The sequence below is a fragment of the Carica papaya genome, chromosome 2 (assembly GCF_054855325.1).
Source record: "Carica papaya isolate Zhongbai chromosome 2, ASM5485532v1, whole genome shotgun sequence".
NCBI classification, from domain to species: domain Eukaryota; kingdom Viridiplantae; phylum Streptophyta; class Magnoliopsida; order Brassicales; family Caricaceae; genus Carica; species Carica papaya.
In genome coordinates this window covers 4576305-4597104 of record NC_142310.1, presented here as the reverse complement: position 1 = coordinate 4597104, position 20800 = coordinate 4576305, and the positions used below count along the sequence as shown (strand labels likewise).

The 20800-nt window shown below is 35.3% G+C and overlaps 5 protein-coding genes across 6 annotated transcripts; 2 read left to right on the top strand and 3 right to left on the bottom strand.

The window, feature by feature from the left end:
- Positions 1–41: 41 nt before the first annotated feature.
- On the bottom strand, positions 42–3246 carry LOC110819251 (ARM repeat superfamily protein). 2 transcript variants are annotated; one of them, XM_088212850.1, is made up of 8 exons: positions 3090–3246; positions 2464–3001; positions 2240–2326; positions 1862–2052; positions 1233–1428; positions 989–1053; positions 806–907; positions 42–706 (listed from the first exon to the last, which is right to left on the bottom strand). In XM_088212850.1, exons 1-8 carry the CDS (start codon positions 3128–3130, stop codon positions 532–534), a joined length of 1395 nt encoding a protein of 464 aa, XP_088068976.1. In that variant the 5' UTR covers positions 3131–3246; the 3' UTR covers positions 42–531. The 2 variants fall into 2 exon arrangements, with proteins under 2 accessions (XP_088068976.1, XP_088068975.1); XM_088212849.1 differs by having other exon boundaries at positions 2464–3235.
- Positions 3247–4085: 839 nt separating this feature from the next.
- Positions 4086–7636, bottom strand: LOC110819160 (LIM domain-containing protein WLIM2b). Its single transcript, XM_022048247.2, has 6 exons — positions 7376–7636; positions 6806–7037; positions 6192–6291; positions 6060–6094; positions 5843–5932; positions 4086–4572 (listed from the first exon to the last, which is right to left on the bottom strand). The coding sequence occupies exons 2-6, from the start codon at positions 6938–6940 to the stop codon at positions 4363–4365; spliced, it is 570 nt and encodes a 189-aa protein (XP_021903939.1). The 5' UTR covers positions 6941–7037; positions 7376–7636; the 3' UTR covers positions 4086–4362.
- Positions 7637–10233: 2597 nt separating this feature from the next.
- Positions 10234–12104, bottom strand: ATL43 (RING/U-box superfamily protein). The gene has a single exon (XM_022048246.2). It carries the CDS (start codon positions 12092–12094, stop codon positions 10457–10459), a length of 1638 nt encoding a protein of 545 aa, XP_021903938.2. The 5' UTR covers positions 12095–12104; the 3' UTR covers positions 10234–10456.
- A 3315-nt stretch (positions 12105–15419) lies between these two features.
- Positions 15420–17245, top strand: LOC110819250 (Glycosyl hydrolase superfamily protein). The gene has a single exon (XM_022048373.2). The coding sequence runs from the start codon at positions 15815–15817 to the stop codon at positions 16961–16963; it is 1149 nt and encodes a 382-aa protein (XP_021904065.1). The 5' UTR covers positions 15420–15814; the 3' UTR covers positions 16964–17245.
- A 586-nt stretch (positions 17246–17831) lies between these two features.
- LOC110819248 (Myb/SANT-like DNA-binding domain protein) lies at positions 17832–20721 on the top strand. The gene is made up of 4 exons (XM_022048372.2): positions 17832–17969; positions 18867–19211; positions 19307–19834; positions 19955–20721. The coding sequence occupies exons 2-4, from the start codon at positions 18888–18890 to the stop codon at positions 20426–20428; spliced, it is 1326 nt and encodes a 441-aa protein (XP_021904064.2). The 5' UTR covers positions 17832–17969; positions 18867–18887; the 3' UTR covers positions 20429–20721.
- Positions 20722–20800: the final 79 nt, after the last annotated feature.

Genomic DNA, 20800 nt, shown 5'->3' with positions numbered 1-20800 from the left:
TTCTTACCATGTAAGATGGGAAAATTTTCAATTATTAAAGATTTTAAGGAATAAATTGTGTATATAAAATTAACCTTTATCAAGGAAGTCTCATATGCTGTAAACACTGCACAAAGGACATTCTTATAGTAGGCTGAGTAACATCATTAATTTGCCCGCCAAAATTAACAGCCATACTAGGTAACATAACAGAAATAACTGTCATGATTACAAGATACGTATCTTAGAAGCCGTCCAACGGGAGTAGTAGGGGCCACCACTGCCACGTGGCTCCAATCCACAGCTCACGGCAGTCAAAGTTAGCAATGTTTACTAGATTCCTGCTGGCTTCTATACAATATTTTTCTTCTTCAACAGATCCCGTCTACCAACCATCTGTAGCTACAACACCCGGAATTCAACTAAACAATCTTTGGAACAGCTGTTGTGTATTTTCATTTGGGGGGTTTCTCTCTATCTCAGCCATTACAAAAGTATTAAGTACCTCAATCCAACGGCTGAAATTAAGAGGTATTAGTACTCGAAGGAAGTTTAGAGAGTGGATACTAGCTCTGCCTGTAACCCTCTCTGATGACCAATCTCAGTGAAACTGCTCTGGGTCTGGGCATGCACATCTCTACTGGCTGATAAAGAGGAGCACAAACCACTCAACTTTGTATCTTCCCGGTGCTTATCCCAGGCTGCCTCAAATTGTTGGCCTTTGCATCTATTAAGGGAAACAAGAACAAAATCATTCAAACGAAGAATATATGGCTTTCAGAAAGAAAAGTTTATAAAAAGATTTTATCCAAGATTATGGTCTCACTGCTGGAGCAAGAGCAATATATGAAGGATGTTGGTTCTAATTTCTTCGCGAGCCTTTTTCAGTGCTGCTTCCTTGTACAGGACAACAAGTTCATCCACCAATCTAAAGTGAAAGACGTGAGGAATTAAAGCTGTGACAAAGGAAATGTAGTAAGCAAGGATAAACCAGCAGTAGTCGAGTTACCTTGTAAAGAAGGGCGAATTTCTTATCCACGTCAACCTTATAAGTGTCTGGAGCCGTTTAAGAACCTGCAGAAGAATGTGAGTTGTTTCCCCAGAGTAAAAACAGTTTTTGTGTAGACACTGGACTGAGAGAAATTTCGTCTTGCAAACTAGGCAGAAGTGGAGATATGGACTCCTTAATTTTAAGAACCTTATTTCAGGAGGCTGAAGTGATTTCTATTGAACAAGGGATCCAGATATCTTACTAGTAGAACAGTTTCCTCATCATCCACATGCATCCATCGAAAGATCAGCAGGAATATACGCTTAAAATGAGCCAATAATATAAGACCAAGAGCATTAAGACATGGCTCGATAAATCTCAGCCATGCAATTCGACGTTCCTTATTTCTTGGTTGGCGCTCCAAGTGACATAACATCTCATTCATTATCTTCTCAAACCTTTGGAACAATGAATATAATGAAACAATTACCAAACAATATGTAGAAAAGACACATGAAGATATGTCGAAGCTTTCAATTGATAATATTCCTAAACAAAGTACAAACATCATTGGTGCAAGAGGTCTAATACGAAATAAAAAAAAGAAGTTTGCTTTTATCAGCCATGAGCACAGACGCCATGCTATTTTTTTTTTTTGAGATAAAGCACAGACGCCATGCTATGAAAGAGACTATGACCAGAATCTATCAGTTAACACCCTCTTTAACCGAGTCATAACCTTGCAATAGAGAAAGTACCATGATCCATGGATCACTATGGCACTGACCTGAAGTATCTCAACAATAATCTACTTATAATGGTCATCTACTGGCCACTACAAAACCTAAAACTGTCAGGAAGTAAAATGAGTTTTATGGAAAGCAAGTATACCATGGACTACGAGGATTATTTCTCTGAATACTAGTAACAAGAAGTATTGTCATCTCAACAACATGAAGCCATATGTCATCATTAGAAGCAATGTTATGGCAACATGCATCAAGAATCACATCTCCATATAACCCGAACTCTGCTGCGGTCACATTTTTTGCAAGATGTATAAAGCTAATCATGCCCTGCCCCTGAGACCAAGCCATGAAGTGCATAAACAATCAGATAAGTGCTTTCACTCATTTGCAGGTAGTTATTTTGAAAATTGATGTGGCAGACAACACTTGCAAGTAAATTAAGCATGAAGAGAGACTGGAATAGCCAAAACAAGAATCAGTGTAACTTGACCAAGTTTCAAATCTAACTCCAAGCACGTACTTTGACCTCAGGAGACCAGTGATCAAGTGCTGTCAATCCACAAGGAATGACCAAATTACACAACTTTCCCAAATGGGGAGGATCAATCTGCAAAAAGGAGATTACCCACAAAACAAATATAGCAGTAAATTAACACAGCAATGCCATTGTAAAGGTAAAAGAACAGTCAACATAACGGAGATAAAACGGTAAATTTCTAGCAGAACAATCTGCGCAAAACCAACCTGATTAACAAACCATCTAAACTGATAAGCACCCAGAATTGCATTTCCTACAGGAGCCCTAGCTGATGCTGCAGAAATCTCGTCACCTTCACTGCTCTTATCAATTGAACTCTCCTTAATCGTCTCCTTCAATACAGGTAAAACCTCGGGCATCAGTTCAACTATAAGCCTCTTATCCTCCCTCACCGAACCAGAATAATCCACACCAAAGACAGCCATCCTCTCCGAATTTCTCTCCGCAAAAACCCGAACGTAACCAATTGAGATCTCCTCAAAGGTTGATTCCACGGCGGCCGAGAGGTGTCTAGGGATCCATGAGAGCAATTCGTGAGTCGAGGATTGAGAGGCAGATAGTAAAGCGCATGCTAAAGCGAAGTCCTTGATCGAGGTGCGGACTTGGTGCTCTGTGATGTTAGGGTTTCTTTGTGACGTTTTGCGGGGTAGCAGAGATTTGAGTATCTCTTTTGGGGAAATGGCGGTGCCGTCTGGTGGAGTGTAGTGCGTATGCTCAAGTGAGTCTAAGATTGGGTCCGTTAACCTGTGAATCGAAATAGAGATTATCTTCGTGAAAAGAAAACACATCCACACGAACAAACGAACGATAGAGAATGAAAGAGAGAGCTTACTGAAGAAGATGGTTATGGAGGTCGGAGAAGGAGTTCGACATTGTGGAGTGGGTTGAACTCGGTTTAACGAGTCAAACGTTTTCCTAAACAGAACTAGCAAGAAGGAATTAAACCATACAGGAATACGTTCAATCTGAGTTTTAGTTTTACTTAGAGGCGAGAGAAGAAATACTCTAATAAATTATTTAAAAAATGATAAAGAAATTTACTATTTAGTAACTTAGTAAATATCATAAAATATTCAATATCTATCACTATAATACCAAGGAAAAAAAAAATGTACAGCATATATATATATATATATTCTTATAATTTCATTTAAATTATTTTTATTTCGATTTTTAAATTAGAATTTCCGTGTGGTGCGAATGATATATAAAATGACATCCACACGAATTTCCTTGTTACCAAAATAATTGATAATCAAATTTTCAATAAATTTCAACCCTTTTTTTTTTTTTTTTTTTACTTTACTCTTTTCTCCTTATTTAAACATTAAAATGTGCAAAGAAAATGAAAATAATTTAAAAGAGAAGGAAAAAAATTTTAAGAAGTGAAAAACTCATAATATCATTTAAATTATTTTTTGATAATTTTTTAAGATTTATATTAAATTTTTTGTGTTGTAGTAATTATTATAATTTAAAAAATAAATATTAAATAATATTATTTTCATTCAAAAATATTCATCACCCAATGTGGTTTCTATAATTTACAGACAAATATTACTTCCTGTAAAAAATTTAGACATACCTGAGATTCCATATTACAAACAAGTAAACTTAACAATGAAAATTAAATAACAAGTTCTAAAAATTATTGCTTTTACATATAATAATAAAAATAAACCCACAAACATTTAAAAACAAACAACAACAACAACAAATAAGAACTAAATTGCAATAAGCCTAAAACCCGGATGGCGGAAGCTTTAACTTCTCCTATTTTTATTTTACATTTATGCATCATCATTTTCACAAAGCTAAAATCAGAAGCTGATGAAAAGCATTAATTCATTTACGCAGACAAAGTCCTGCAAGAGTCATTTTACAGATCTGGGAATGCATGCAATACAGTCCCATACATCATTCAAACACAACCAATATCCCAAAAGATCAGTGAGACAAAAACAACAAAAGAGAAGAGAAGCCAAGTTTTTGCTCCCCACAACAAAAATCAGAGGGATCCAAAAGGTAAAAAGAAAGAGGCACACAGGGAAAGCAGTATAAAATCCAACCAAATACATGAAAAATATACATCGGTTAAAGTTGTTTCAGGCATCTGGAACAGAGGCTGTTGCACGTTTCAGCGATGCAGACTTAATCAGATGATTGTAGCTTCCCTTCTCCTTAAAAAGCTGCGAGAAATGGTGTTTGCAGTACAAAATGCCCTCCAAGGCTGCATAATTTGAAGGTGAAATGGGGCAGCCGCCATGAGAGCACTTGAAGCACGACTTGTGGTAGGACTGACCCTCCACAGTTACCTGCAGGTTTTTGGTAAAACAACTCCTTACATGATTTTACAGGCATGGGGAGAAAAATAAGACACAAATCACGGTGGATACTATAAAACGCATAATCTGATGAAAGATAAAAGAGATCTTATCTTGTCTAAGAATTAATGCAAGCTAGAAGCTCCTAAAATTCAATATTCTCAAGTTTGATGCTACTGAAACCAAGATAAGGTCTATATAATAAGTTCATGATTTTTTAGACTTATATTAACTGAAACTAGTGGGCAGAAAGCTAAGGATCAGGACAACAAAATCAGAGCGAGCCAAACCGGGGTCCTTGAGGAAAATAAATCAACCTGAATATCTGTATAAGTTGAGTGCATGAGTTTAAAATTAAAAGACTTAGTGGGTGTTTCAGATTCTCTTTCTGGTGCTAACAAGGAATAAGCACTATCTGTTTGGAATAAATTCAGAAAAAATATATAATTCATTTACAAATTCATACTTAGTTAAACTAAAAGAATTTATAAATTGTATTAGGAAGATAAAAAATTTGAGTTCATCAATTTTAACATCTTTAGGTAAGACTATTATCATCTCTAAATAAAATAAATGTGAATATGCAAATAAACTCAAAATAAAATTTTAGACTGGTTCCAAACATTGCCTTGGAATCTACACGTTTAGTAATAAAATAGGCAGAGGGCTCTTTCAGTGCCTAAAAGTAACTTTAAACATGAAAAGAAATAAGCATCGTATTCATAATTTTTAAAAGGTACAACTCTTTTTCCCAGATGATTTATTTTTTGCGCTTCTATACATAATTGTTTGTTTTCTAAATAAACCCTTGGTTGCTATAAGCTTTTAGTGCTTAAAGTAAGCTAAAATACATTTCTATAAGAAATCTCAAACATCCTCTTAGATATGCAGAGGTTTAGTTCTCTTACAGCAGTTACCTTCTGCTTGATACGAAGCTCAAAATAAGCCTACAAAATAGAGAATATCACAAATGACACTGGTCACTTCTGGATTTACTTTGGGACTCATCATCTACCATCCAGCAGTTAGAAAAAGATGACTATGTCATCTGGTTGAGACTAACAAACTAATGTTTATGTAATCAATATTTGAGCTGCTAAACAATCTCAATTCTGTATTTCCATATCCGGAGCTATAAAACTAATTTCAATCATACATCAGTGCGGATCGCCAATACCATGTTGATGCCTAGTCATAAAATTATGAAACGCTAGATTGATATTTAGTTAACATAATGACCTTTACAGTTCCATAATCTTACCTTCTCCAACGGATAGGCAGTTTTACCACAAGTAGCACATTTTTCCTGTGTCCCCGAAAACATGCTGGCCGCTTTGCTAGGTGACCTCGTCTAAGACCAACAAAAGCTATTAGGATTCAGCAACAACAACAACTGAAGAATCAATCTCCTTATGATGAATTTTTTCTAGTCATAAATTAAACATTAAGCACATGCAGTGTTGGAAGGAAGATTTTACCAGCTCTGGAGTCAACTTCTCAGCTGACTTGACAGCTGTTAACAATGAAATTCATGGCAAATTAAACAGGTAAAAAAAGAAAAAGCTAATGGGAAAAGAAAGAGAGTTTTGTAACAGTACAAGAAAACGTACGTGATTGAAAGTTCTTGTTGAAACTACCCGTCTCCTTGAACAGCTGCTCAAAATGAGGTTTACAGTACAATATGCCTTCCATGGAAGAATAGTTTCCAAGCTGAAAACATTAAGTTACAAAACTTGATAAGAACTATAATTTCACCAAGCGATCAGACAAATTGTTTTGGTAAACAAATCCCCTCCCACAAAGTCTATGCTCGGAAATTCCTACATTAACAGTGTTTCAGAAGCTCTACAAAATTTATATCCAGGGATTTAACAAAGTTATCTGAGCTATCTTCTTCTGCATTTATTTTGCATGGTTACCAGCATAGAGTCAAAATTAGAGGTTAAAATCAGTAACAAAAATGCTAAAAGAAGATAATAGATGCAATTGATCTCATAATGCAACCAATGTGCTAAGATACATAAGCTTCAAATACATGCACACACACACGCGCGCGCGCACACACATAAATACGCACACACATTCATTTTGTTCTTGAAAGGGAAGTAACAGTATTATAAACTAGGCACTATTAAGCATTGTATGCCACGCATGTACAATTAGATAATAATATACACACAGACACATAAATTCCTCGATAATGTATATATATGAATATAACAACCTTTAGAGTGCCTTTGCAGTGCGTGCACTTGAAGCAAGACTTATGATAAGGAACCCCATCTGCAGAGAGGAGCTCCACGGGATAGACCGTCTTCTCACAGGCCTTGCATTTCTGCTGGGTACCAATAAAAGACATTGCTTTAAATTGCTTCCTTTTTCTTAGATCTGACTCTTCTTTCTATCCTCTTCCAGATCACTCCACCAATCAAACTAGTTGTCTCCAATATAGAAATCTAAAAAGCAAAAAAGAAAAAAAAACAAACAAACAAACAGTATCAATTCCTGCTTTGCTCCAAAGAAAATAACTTTCAACTACTTGAAACAATCAAAGCAAAAACGGAAAAAAAAAAAACAAAAAGAAAAGACAGCAGCTGATTTTGACCCAGATATCAAATTTGCGGAACTTGTTAAAATTTCTCTTTATTAGCGATCCAGCAATCGAATATACAAGAGAAAATAAACAAAAACTTGATCATCAACAAGGATCAAATTCAAGAGAAATTATCAAATATATGAAAAATGCATTTATCAGGATCTGATGCAAGCAAACAAATGGAAAATGTTTTATTACCTTGAGAAGACCCAGAAGAAAATGATGGATCTGCGAGCTTGTTGTTAGCTGCTTGAAGTCTATCGATCTAAACCCAAATAAGGAAATGTAAACACAAAGCAGAAATAGAAAGTAAGGAAGTCGAAATTCGAAAAACCCAAGTTCCTATTAAGGTTTATGCGGAGAAAGAGAAGCGGAAATTGGGGGATATTTGCAGAGAGTCGAGGCAGCAAAGTAGATAAACGATGAGGGTGATGGAGAGGAGAGAAGTACAGAGGGATTGTTGTATATAAATAAATAAATTTAAAAAAATAAATATTTTGTTATTCGCTGTAAAACAGTGCGGCTCCACTTAGCCCGGTCTAACTAACCAATTACACGGCTCCCTTTGAGTCGTTTTTTCGTTTTGTTAGAGCCAAAAATTTTCACGTTGACCCTTGTTCTATACACATATGAAACACAATACTTATACACGAAATTGCATTTTTCAAAAATTACTTTACAATAATTTAATTTGAAATAAATTATTTGTTTTTTTTTTTGTTCCTTGTAAATTAAATATTTTTTAATCATACCCATTAATAATATCTTTAAAAATTTTGAATATTCTATTTCTTGAAATTTTTCTTTTAAATTTTTTTTTTAACTTAAATCAACGATCAAAAAGGACAGAAAAAGAGTTTGATCGACAAGTCACGTGGCATGATTGAGGAAGATGATGCTGTTAAAAGTCACGTAAATTGCCCATGTCATTTGTTATATATATTATAAATATCACATACACGTTAATTATAATTTAATATTTTATATCACAAAGGAAATTAACAATTATACAATTAATAAATAATTATTTGCGTGTATATATAAATTTTGAAGACATGTATATATATAAACACGCACATAAAATATGCAGGTGCAAAAATGTTCGGCTTACATGGAATCAATTTGAAAAAGCCCGTGGGCTGGCTTAAACTGGTTACATCAATGGGCCCAAACAATTGGGTTGGGCCTACACCTAACCATCTTATGTTAATGGGAATTATTGGGTCATGAATAGTTTTGCTGCTAATTAAATCAAAATATTTAGTTTTTCTTAATTCTATAATATTTTGTCAAATGCACAAATGTTAGTTTAGTTAGTAAAATAGTATTTAAATATAGTACTCAATAATATTAATTTCATAAATATACGATATAATATTTATTAGTAAAAATTTAATTATTTCTAAATTTATTAATTATATATTTAGCCGGAGGCATGGGAGTGGGTAAATTATTAAATTTGTATATGCTCTGTGTCTGTTTTAAATTCATAATTTTCTATACACATTAGTCTCGTATTTTGTATTGAATACAAATTTTTACATATTTTATAAAGTGTTAACTAAGACGAGTCATCCATCTCAATGCTTATTTTTAAGATAACCTATAATAAAAGCCAAATAAATTCAATTATTTGGAACTTGAATTCAACTTTAAGAAGCACCCATCATAAGAAAAAAACAATATGATGATTGTATAATATAATAAGTTCGGAGAAGTTGTGTTTATTAAAATTAATATTTTAAGATTTATGTCTATTTTAACTATAGAAAAAGTACAAATTAACTAACTCAATAATACTACAAGATGCATTAAATAATACACAAAATTTAAGTGTCACGTATATTTGGTATGGCATTTCATGGCTACCCATGATGTTTGTGTCACACGTGCACCCACATATATCTATAAATTCATTATATAAAGATTGATTACAATTATTACTACCTTTGTTATAATTTTATACTAAATTGAAGCTTCTTTATTACTTTTTTATTTTTATTTTTTTTTCTTCTGGAATATATATAGTTATGCTTAAAATAAGTTTATTATCTTAGTTTCAGTGAAATACGAATAATTTTCAACATTCTCAACATATAATTTTATTTAAAACATGAAATTAGTTTTTTAATTGAATTTATTTTTTAGAATATAAAATTAAAAATATATTATGGTTTGTGATATTAAACTACGTTTACATAATTCACCCACATATGTGTACGCGCGTATTTGATTGCAAGTAAGATATTAATAAAAAAATACGATGTAATTTGAAATAAATTTGTCAGTGATATTAAGTTTTCAATAAATTTATATTATTTTTAAATCATATGCTGACAATTTCATTTTAAAAAAAATATATAACATAAACAATAACTTAATTAAACAATAATATCTATTCATCCCAAATAAAATATTTTTTTATTCACTGCGTCTTTAGGCCACCGTAAAAGCCGCTGCAAGACAAAATCTGGGCCACTGATCTAGATTACGTCCAAACTTAAGCGGATGTAGGGTAAGTGGGGGCCCGGCTCATTTACTCCAAAAACAAAGCCGTACGGCCCCTCCCATGCGACGTCGTTTTCTATGCCAACCACTCGCTTTTCCCTCGCTCATGCCACATTCTTTTGCACATAAGCCTGTGCAGTTGTCGAGCCTCGTGGAGAACATCCACCCGCAATTTCATCCTCCCAATACCCGCCATTAATAGCTCCCATTAATTAATTAACGTAAAACTAAATTTTAAAATGTAATTTTTATTTTATATTTACATTTAAATTTCAACTTTTAAAATAATATTTAAATATTAAACACCATAAATGTGTGTATTGCCGATTAAAAAATTGATGTAAATTAAGTATCACGTTTATCAATACCACCCGAATAAAATATATAAAAAAATAATACTTCATTTCCACTTTACCATTATAATTTTTCTAAAAACACGCATGAATATCCCAAATGGGTGACCTTTGCGATATACGTAGATATACAATTCAAGACAGTACAAATAAAAACATCATCGTACTATAATTCATGATAAATAAAGATTAAAATGGTTCCAAAATTTTTGTAATTATATCTTTCTCTAATGGAGAAAAAGAATGTGAATAACCGTTCTTACATCCGTGCGTCTAGATCCTAAATGGTAATAATTTAACCACTGAAACGAAAAAAGAAAAAAGAAAAAAAAAATTGAATATCACTGCTCTGGGTCTGATTTCTGAACTGATTTTTATCCTTTTGGGTATAATTTATAATTATAACAAAAAATTGGGGTTAGACTAAAATGGAAGGGGTAGTAGTAGTACGCTGGCTCAGTACACCAGGATGTGACTGAGAAGAAATCCAAGCCAGCCATCTCGAAACGACCCCGGCTTGTCGTTGTCGATGATGGTGATGGCTGTTATTACTCCCTCTGCTGGAAAACCTGCTTAAGCCCGTGATTTCCGACACACTTCTCGAGTTAATTACCTTTCTGCCATTCCCGTCATCACTGCGCTGTGACTGTTGCCCTTCTCTGTTGATCACGTACAATGGCAGCAGCATCTTTTGCTGCTGCAGCAGCTGCTGCTTCTTAGCTGACGGCCGTGATGAGGACTCCAGCGAGAATCTACGGCTCTCGCTGATTATCATTTCTGACCGTAGATAGAGCAGATCTGACGGCTGTACGTCGCTCCATCTCTGGTATTGGTGGTGGAAATGGGGCCCCCCGGATCCGTTATTGTTGCCGACGGAGACAATGATCCTATGTTCGAACCTGCGTTCGAAGCTTTTTCTATCGGCCATCAATCCATCAGTCAACAGAAGACCGTCTTTTCGAATGGAACGGTCAAAGCACCCTACGGCTACGGATTCTGTCTTCTTTCTAGCGGCTGATGAGGAACTGTCCAACGACATCCTAAACGACGTCGGATCACGACAGGATGCAGAACCAGGACCCGAACCTGAGTCGTTGTGTCTGTGCAGTTTGATTTGCAACAAACTGTTGCTCGTTCTCTCCCCGGCCGATGAGTGCCGCCCCGAAACACGACGTAACCACGATTCAGCCCGAGTTATCGTCGATGAGCCGGCGCCGCTCCTCCGGTTTTCCGAGGTTTCCGAACCGGGATCATCTTCCGTATTATTCCGCAAAAACGTGGAATCCTCGACCAAGAGGACGTCTTCCGGGTCGACTCGGTAGCGGCAGAGCGGGCAGGTGGAATGGCCGTCGAGCCAGATATCGACGCACTCAACGTGGAAGGCGTGCTTGCACTTAGGGAGTAATCGGAGTACCTCATTCGGTTCGAACCGGCCGAGACATACCGCGCATTCGAGTCCTTCCTTCTGGCCTCTCAGCGAACCGAAGCGGAAAACCGGCAGCGACTCGACCACCGCTCTGTCGATCCCAGAGTTCCTTCGCCCGCTGATTCCCCCACCTCCGCTTAACGAGTCGTATGGACTCGGGCCGTAAGAGTCATCGCTTGATTGCTTACAGTGCCTTAAATAGAGGAGCATGAAAAAGATGATGGAGAACATAGTAGTTAAAACGGCGACTATGACGGCTATGCTGGGCTTGACCAGCGATCGAGGAGGCGGCGGTGAAGACAGAAACAGGTTGGTGGTGGTTGCGGGTGTGGTGTGGATAAATGCATCGGCGGGAGGGGGAGGCGGGGTGTTGGTGGAAGGATCATGATCAGATGCTGCGAACAAGGGTATAAGCAGGTAGAGTGTTGTAAGGAAAAGGGAGGAGGAAGAAGAAAATGGTGTGGTTAGGGGCTTGAAAGAGCCCATGTCTAACGCATCTGGTAACGAAGAAAAGTGGCTTTTAAAACTTGTTTTGGGGACCTGAAACTGAGGGCTGAGGAGGAAGAAGGAGAGAGATTCTGCGAGATGGGTGGAGAGAGGGGATACAAGGAAGATAAAGACAAAAGGCATGCAATATTAACTGACGCTCACTGATTCAGTTTAATTATAAAAACAAAAAAAAGAAAAATGTAAACACTTATATATATATATATATATACGTTAATAAAAAATGTTTAGTTTAAAAGTCATTCTGACTATGCCATGTAAAAAAAAATTATCGTATCTATAAAATATTCCGCTACAAATATATAAATTTATTAATATTTAATATAATTTAATAATTATAATTTTACTAATATATTAATGAATAAAATCTTTAATATTATTAATCTAATATTATAAATTATAAATTTATAATGTACTTCCTCAATGGAATTTAAATTTATCACCTCCAAATGAAAATATAATGACATAAATTTTTTTAATAACTTATTAAAAATTGAAAGTAATTTATACAATAAAATTAAATATCATACATTATTAAAGTGAAAAATAAGTTCGGTATTCTTAAAAAAAACAAATTAGGATCGAAACGCGCGTTGAGACAAAACGGAGTAAAGAAGCAAAACGGGGTGTGACTTGCCACGTTCCGTGGTCGTAAAACGCAGTTATCGTTTCTTCACTGTTTGTTTCTTTGTTTTTCAATGGGTTCAGTTGGTTGATTGGGGGATTATTTTATCCATTCTTTAACTCCATTTCTTAACAATACAAATTAAATTTAAAATAAATTTGTTGTGCTCTATTTAAGAATACAACACTACACTTAAAAGGATTTATGGTAAATTTTATTTAAATTTTAATTTAGTCAAATAAAAATGTAAACATAATAATACAAATTTCAATAAAAATAATATCTTAATTTAAGATTAATTCTATATATTTCTAATTAAAATTATGGGTTTGTAAAATTTATTATTTAATGTGTAAAAATATAAATTAATTTTTATTCCTCATTCTCTGATCTTTCTAAATTAAAAAGCTAATTTCAATATATATATATATATTTTTTTTAACACCAATCACATCCTTATTTATTGACATTCAATAAAAAACATATTTCAAAACACTGTTTCCTCTTTTATTTTATTTTTTAATCTTTCTGTATTAAATAAAAATAAAAAGTGGGAAGTGTCACACCCCTTAATTTGGAGAGTCACATTCCCACTTTCTTTTCACGGACAAATGTTAAGATGACATTTCAAGCCCCGTGGTCCTATCTGTTGATGTTGATCAAGAAGGACATATATATATATATATATATATATGGAGAACCCTTCAATTATTGTTTTGGAAATGGCTTATAATTATAATTATATAAGTTAGTAAAGTACATGAAATTACATAAATAAATATATTTATTAGCTTTAAAAGAATTACAACATGTGTCTTGTGCTAAAGTATTCATTTGATTTTATTTCCTTTTCTATCTCTAATTACCACAGTAAAAAAATTATTTCAAAAGGGTAAATACTTATTTCCAACATAATTTTTTTTCCTGAACGCTCATTTCCAAGCTCTCCATTTTGAGCCGGGGAGAGCATGAACGTGTTATAAGGTGGCACCCTACAAAAAGTGTCCTAAAAACTGCAAGAAGAATAGCCTGCTGAAAGTGTAATTTAGCCCCATAGTCCAATTATAATAGTAGCCCTTTCTAAAGCCATATTCACCACAACAAGAGGCCATTTGTCCTTCTCTTTTACCTTCTGATTCCCTTATAAATTAATGCTTTATCAAAATTTGGTTGAGGCATGCAATTGTTAGTGGGTTATTTAAAAATAAATAGATTGATATATATTATTTCTTGTTATAATTTGATGTCTATGATTTTTATTTGTCTCAAACACTCATTTTCTTATAATTTTTTTAATTTAAAAAGTTAAATCACAGTGAAATGTTTAAAAAATAGTTTAATTAATTAATTAATTAATCATATTGTACTTTTTTTTAATTATTAATTTAATTAATTACAAATAAAAATAATTTTGTTTGAGTTATTATTTTAAAGTATTTAAATATGATATGATTATTTTTATTTTTATAATTAAAAAAATTAATGAAAACTGAACAGTTTGAAATAATAGAAAATGTCAAAGATAATTGAACAAAATTAAAGACCAAATTATAACAAATGTAAAACTTAATAATTTATTTATTGGTTTTGTTATTATTTAAGTTATATAATATTAATGAAATGTTCGGGTCTATTATAACTTAATATTCAATAAAAATATATCATAATTTACTATGATTTATTTAATCTTATTGATAAAGAGTAAAATAATTTCATATAATCATAATACATATAAAACCTATACAAAAAGGATTCCATACAAGCTTCGTGCATTCATGAATAATATATATATGCATACATTCGAGGTGAAAAAAGTTGAATCAAATTTTTAACATGTCATGGCAACTGAACTAAAGAAGCCTACCCATAAATGTTTTTTCCCTTTTTTTTTTTGGTTAAAAGCATAACAAGTTTATTGAAATAAGAAAATTTAATTATAACGAAATATTTTTTCGTCATTTGATAACTGTATTTCTGTAAAAACATTAATAAATTAATTTTATTAAATTAATTATTATAAAATTATTATTGTCAGTTAATAATATATTCAGAAAGTAATAAAATTTATTTTTCTCACTAAAAGTTATAACTATGACTTTCAGATGTGTGTGTGTATAGAGAGAGAGTCTGTAGAGAAATGAGGTATCATGCTTTGTATGTGATTGTGGTAGTTAAAAGAGTAGAGTGTTGGGGGGGGGGGACGTGGATAGGGTCCTTTCAATTTTTAAATTTCAACAACTATGATGCTCACATGGTCAGACATTCTAAAGCTTGTTTTTATTGTGTCCTTGTCTTCTACTTGTTGGCTTCTCTTCAATAATGGAATTTATTTTTTCTCCTGGTGAATTCATTACTAAATATATATATATTTAACCAAATATATATAAATATTTTAAATTTATTATTATTATTATTATTATGAAATAAAATACCCACACACACATATATTTTTATATATATATATATATATTTTGACAACAACTTGGAAGAAAAATGTGATATGGCTAGTAATGGATAAAAAGCCTTTTCCCCCCAAAGCTGGTAGGAATGTTTAACTGAGACTGGTGTTTGCTTCTGCTCCCATCCATACACATGCGAACAATCTAAGACGCGAGCTTAAAATTTTCTCAAACACTTACTTTTGTTTTCTAATTACCATTTTAAACCTGTAATTATCAAAGAGTTATAACTTAATAATTGCCAAAAAAAGCTGTCAATTTGATGTAAATCAATAATAACTGCCGTAAGATTGAAGAGATATAAATTTTATTATATGCATATAGGCTACATATTCAATCAACTATTTTTTTTTTTTATTTTGACCATGTGAGGGGATTATGTTGTCACGCTTTTAAGGCTCTGTTTGGGAGAAAAAGAAATGGAAAGAGGGAGAGGGAAATCAATGACATGTTTTCTTTTAAATAATAACGTGGACGGCCCAACGTAAAATTTCAAAACATGTACTCGACCGCACCGAATCTCTCATCCGCAGAAGGAAAAATGAATTTTCCCGCCCAATTCAACTGTAACCAACGCACAGCCCTGCGCTAAACTACGCTCCCGTGCGCACTGTGCACCCCCTCTTCCTCCTCCCAAAACCCAGAAAACTCTGTAACTTAACCCGCAGAACTGCAGAAGCCGAGACTAAGCAGCGCCAAACCCAGACCGCCATTTTCGGACATCTTTCTCTCACTCAAGAAACCAAGAGGAAGGGAACCATGTCTCTTTCGTCTTCTCTCCTCATTCTTTCCCTCCTCTGCACCTTCCAGGGAACCACCTCGCTTCCCAAAATCGGTGTCACCTACTCCTCCCCCTCGGTCCCCACAACAGTACGTACGATCATTTCCACCTCGCCTCCGCCGGCTGCCGATCAGCCTCCGTCCCCGGATCGTATTGCGGCGGTGATTAATAATCTCGGCTTGCCGGCCGTTCGGCTCCCGGACTCCGATCCGTCAATGGTCCGTGCCTTCTCCTACACCAACACCTCTCTCCTCCTTTCCATCCCCAATCTCCTGGTTCCTCTCCTCGCCGCCAATCGTTCACTCGCTCTCAGGTGGGTCTACCGCCATGTCCTTCCTTTCCATCCTCGGTCAAAGATCTCCCTCATCTCGGTTGGAAACGACGCCGTTTCCTCCTCTCCGGACGTCTCCTCCTATCTCCTTCCTGCAGTCAGGAACCTCCATCTCGCCCTTCGCGATTTGGGAATCAGGAAGGTCCCGGTGTCATCGACGTTCTCCTTCTTTTCCACCATCACCACCGCGTTCCCACCTTCCTCAGCTCTGTTCCAGCAACCCGTCGGCGATCTCATCATCAAACCCTTGCTCCAGTTCTTGGAAGACACAAACTCTTCCTTCTTGATCAACATCTACCCTTACAACATGTACCGCCTAAACGCCGAGATCCCCATCGGATTCGCTCTGTTTCAAGAACACCCGTTCAACTTCCGGGACGATTTGATTACCGGAGTCCGGTACAGGAACCTGTTCGATATGATGGTGGACGCTGTGATTAGCGCCATGGCAGTGGCCGGGTACCAGAATGTCCCTGTGGTAGTGGCTGAAACCGGATGGCCAAGCTCCAGCCCCGATCCCGGGGAGGTTGATGCGACACCGTTTTATGCAGAGATGTATCTAAAAGGACTGGTGGGTCACCTGAGGTCTGGGCTGGGTACGCCGTTGAGGAAAGAAGGAATAACAGAAGCGTACATATACGAACTGGTTGACAAGGACTGGAAGCAAGGAACCAGGAATTGGGGAATACTGTATCAGAACACGACTAAGAAGTACAACATTGAGTACTCTGGTGTGAGCAGGATTGGTTGGTTCAGAGGGATATTGATTGCAATATTCTTAATGGGTTTGTTCTGATTTTATGATTTTCTTTTTGATGAATTGGGTTCTCAATTTTGAGAACTCAGGGTTACAGTGTTAGTACAACAAATACCCATTTGGAAATTAAGCTTAGATTCTTGTTTGTAGCAATTTTTCTTTGTACAGACTTGTTCATTTCCCCCACAGAAATTTTTGATAAAGAAAATTACAGATCACAGGCTTGATGATTGGGGATTTGATAAGATGTGAATGATGTGTGCATTCTGTGATAAATGTGGCTTCAATAAAACATCGAATTTTACTGTCTTTGTTCATAAACTCAGTCTTCAACTATCCAACATGACTATGACTCAGACTATCCAAATAACAAAATCTGTAAAGGACATATTCCTAGGAAGAAAGAAAATTCAAGTCGTCAAAACCAGAAAATGCCATGCATGGAGGAGATCTTTGTATTCCATAAATGAAATAATTATTAGTAACTTCGTAAAAAAGGCTCGAAACTGGGATCTCTTCAGAAGTGGTAAGGTGCCAAGGGAGTTCATGAGGAAGTTTGCATCGATGAATAGTCAACTCTTTCATTTTCACCAAACAAGCGAGGCGGCTTTCCTCTGACGAACAGGGAGAGGATGAAGAGGAAAGAAAGCACCAAAGAGAAAAGGTTTACTGAAGAGTCCCCTGAGGAGAGTAAGAGGAAGACGATGATACACATATATTTATGAATATAAAAAAAAATCGAAAGTGTGAATTTTTATTCCGTTCCATTTCCATAGCCGAGTACATCTGAACTTACGGCGAATCGGAATGGCAACAAGCCGACATGGGTGGTAAAGCCTGGTCCAAAAATTCGCTTTTTTGCTTTTGGGCCTTTTTAAAAGTTTGAACGTTTATAACCCAATGTAAAGCATATAAGGCCCTAGTGCTGCTATCTCACTGAAGATTTTGGTTAAAAAGGCCAAAACGCATGACAAATTTTATATTAGGAGGTTCTTCAAAAAGCTCGAAAAATCTCAAATGGTGTCTTCTCCCTTCTGAATTGCAGGTACGCATCTCTGTTTCGGTTTCTTTTTCGCCCGTAACACCTTCAATTTTGCTTATGAGGATACACGGGTCTGCTTTGGACAGGGGTTTTTGCTTATCTTCTTTTTGTATTTACGTTCTCGATTCCTATCATACTGCATAACCACAGTTTAATTTTCTAAAGTTATCAACTATTCTGTCTCTTAAACATTCTTCGGAAAAAGATTTAGTGGCTTCTATGTTGGTAGTATGTTGTTCAGAAACATATCCATTGAGCATGCCCTGAAATTCAAGAAGCCAAATAATAGTGCTTCTTTTTCCCGATTATTCCTGTTTTGTTAATCTATATGTGTGCGTGTGCGTGTGCGTGTGCGTGTCATTCCGTTGATGGAGGAAATTTAAGTAATTGTGTATTGTGTTTTTCGGTACAATGTTTGAGAATTAGATATTGAGATATGTGTTTAAGGAATTCAATGTTGACAAGGATATAAGTTGTTCTGACTTCATTGAAGAACAGGTCACTCTGGATTACATCATGATTCTTTACTTCAAATTCCCTTTGCTTTCCTGGACATCATTAGTTAGTTAGAAGATACTTTGTATTTTTACCTTCATGAATCTTGTATATTCTTCATGAATCATTAGTTAGGGTAGTCATTCAAATCATGTAGCTACATATTTCTGATTTCAGATCTTCTTAGCAAGTTTTAGTATTAATCTTTTAATAGATAGTGGGTCCTCTATATATATTTTTTTTGTGAAAATAATCTGTTCAAGAAGAAGTATTTGTAAGTCAACATGCATGTGTTTGTTCGTGAATAGGTGCAGGCGAGCATGTAAGAGACTAAGCAAGGTTGGTAAATTTGCTCTTATTCAAATGAGAGATGCTAATTATTGTATTTCCTTTGAATGTTAGCAGAATAGTGCCTAGTGGAAGGGGATGTCAGACTTGTCAGTTCCGAAAGTGAAAGCTACTTGGACACCTGCTTTTCATGAAATATTTGTTGAAGTGTGTCTAGAACAAACATTGAAGGGCAACAAACCCGGTACTTATTTTAACAAGGAGGGTTGGAAGAATATTCTAGAATCATTTGGCAAGAAGACTGGGGTAAGGTATGATAGAAAACAATTAAAGAATCACTGGGATTGTGTTTGTAAACAATGGAAAGCCTGGTGTAGGCTCACTAATTGCAGTAGCATGAAATGGGATCCAGAAACAAATACATTTGGTGCCACTCAAGAAGATTGGGCTAACCATTTAAAGGTACAGGAACTGACTCCATAACAATTAGTCCTAACAGGTTTAACTAGAAATTCATTATGAATTCCTTGTTGATAACTGTATAGTAGTTATAACAGGTAAACCCAGAAGCTGCACAGTTTCAGTTGAAGGAGCTTCCACATGTTGAGAAATTAGAAGTCATATTTGCTGGTAAAATGAATAATGGAGACAAGCCACTTCTAGTCCAGCGTAAGCGAAAAGCTGCTGATTCAACCACATCCCTTTGTGATGCTAATGCAGTTGACTTAAGACATGAACAAAGATTTGCAAGTGGACCCAGTGAATCCAGCTCATTGCTTACAAAGATAAAAGCCACTTGGACTCCTGCTTTCCATGAAATATTTATTGACTTGTGTCTTGAAGAGGTACTGAAAGGAAATAAACCCGGGACACATTTTACCAGGGATGGATGGATGAATATTGTTGATTCATTTTATGTAAAGACTGGTACGAATTATGATAGAATACAACTAGAAAACCATTTGAATCACACTAAAGAACAATGGAAAATCTGGTGTAAGCTCATTAATGACGATAGGATGAAATGGGATCCAGATACCCGGTGTTTTGGCGCTAGTGAAGAGGATTGGATGAACTATACTCAGGTGTGTCAAGAAAGCTAATTACTGGTGCTGTTACTTAATTAGAATTTCTTGGAAGATCTTATAGAACTTTAGCATATCAATGGCATAGTGTTCATCAAATGCCTATTGCTTTTGTTACAGGAACATCCTGAAGCTGCTCACTTTCGCCATAAGGAACTCCAGTGCATTGACAAATTGGAAATTATCTTCGATGAAGCAACTAGTACTGGAGAGACAGATCCTCTGATTCGACAGATGAGGTCCAAAGATAATTCTACAAGTTCATATTTGCTTATAAATGAACATACCATGGCAAATCCAATTAGTAAAAGTGAGTATCTTTTTGATGCTGTTGAATCAAGGAGTCCTGTTACAGTTCCAAGGAGTCCTGCACCGATCCAGTCTATGCCCAACAAATTTACTTACAATATTGGGGAATGCATTGAATGTCTTGATGGGATGGAGGAGGTAGAACAAGGAAGTGACCTATACTTGTTTGCCTTGGACATATTCTTGAAGAAGGAATATAGAGAAATTTTCCTTCAGTTGAAGAAGCCTAGTGTTAGGATTGCGTGGTTACAGCGGCTGCAGTCTGTTGGTCCACCTTTGATTTAATCTCCTTCTGACACTCCCCAATCTCCTTTGCTTTTGCCTTTTTGTTTTACACTTCTTGGTAGTTTATAGATGTTAGTTCAGCAACTTATGTATTGCTGGTTTCTTAACTGACCCTGTTTAGTTTCAACAAGTTGAACAGATAGGATTCTTGTAGACAAAAAGATGAACAAATGCAGTTTTGAGTAGGAAACGTGTTTGAATACCAAATCTTAGCTGAAAAATTCTGCTTGTCAAAACATTTTCTTGGCGTGTAGGTTACAGGCTGTTTATATAAGCTTTTGATCTTTGCTCTACCCTTTCTTTTTCTTGGCAGATGGGTTAATAATCTCTTTCTCCTCGAGTTCATTTATATTTTATCAATGGATGCATGTC

Coding starts and splice junctions, on each gene's coding strand:
- LOC110819251 (XM_088212849.1), bottom strand. CDS start 3,045: ATGTGTTTTCTTTTCACGAAGATAATCTCTATTTCGATTCACAGGTTA. Junction 1,429..1,861: donor AATAATCCTCGTAGTCCATG/GTATACTTGCTT, acceptor ATTGTTCCAAAG/GTTTGAGAAGATAATGAATG. Junction 707..805: donor ATATTGCTCTTGCTCCAGCA/GTGAGACCATAA, acceptor TTCCCTTAATAG/ATGCAAAGGCCAACAATTTG.
- LOC110819160 (XM_022048247.2), bottom strand. CDS start 6,940: ATGTCTTTTATTGGTACCCAGCAGAAATGCAAGGCCTGTGAGAAGACG. Junction 6,095..6,191: donor CAACAAGAACTTTCAATCAC/GTACGTTTTCTT, acceptor CATTGTTAACAG/CTGTCAAGTCAGCTGAGAAG. Junction 4,573..5,842: donor CTGCCTATCCGTTGGAGAAG/GTAAGATTATGG, acceptor AAAAACCTGCAG/GTAACTGTGGAGGGTCAGTC.
- LOC110819250 (XM_022048373.2), top strand. CDS start 15,815: ATGTCTCTTTCGTCTTCTCTCCTCATTCTTTCCCTCCTCTGCACCTTC.
- LOC110819248 (XM_022048372.2), top strand. CDS start 18,888: ATGTCAGACTTGTCAGTTCCGAAAGTGAAAGCTACTTGGACACCTGCT. Junction 19,212..19,306: donor ATTGGGCTAACCATTTAAAG/GTACAGGAACTG, acceptor TAGTTATAACAG/GTAAACCCAGAAGCTGCACA. Junction 19,835..19,954: donor ATTGGATGAACTATACTCAG/GTGTGTCAAGAA, acceptor CTTTTGTTACAG/GAACATCCTGAAGCTGCTCA.
- ATL43 (XM_022048246.2), bottom strand. CDS start 12,094: ATGCCTTTTGTCTTTATCTTCCTTGTATCCCCTCTCTCCACCCATCTC.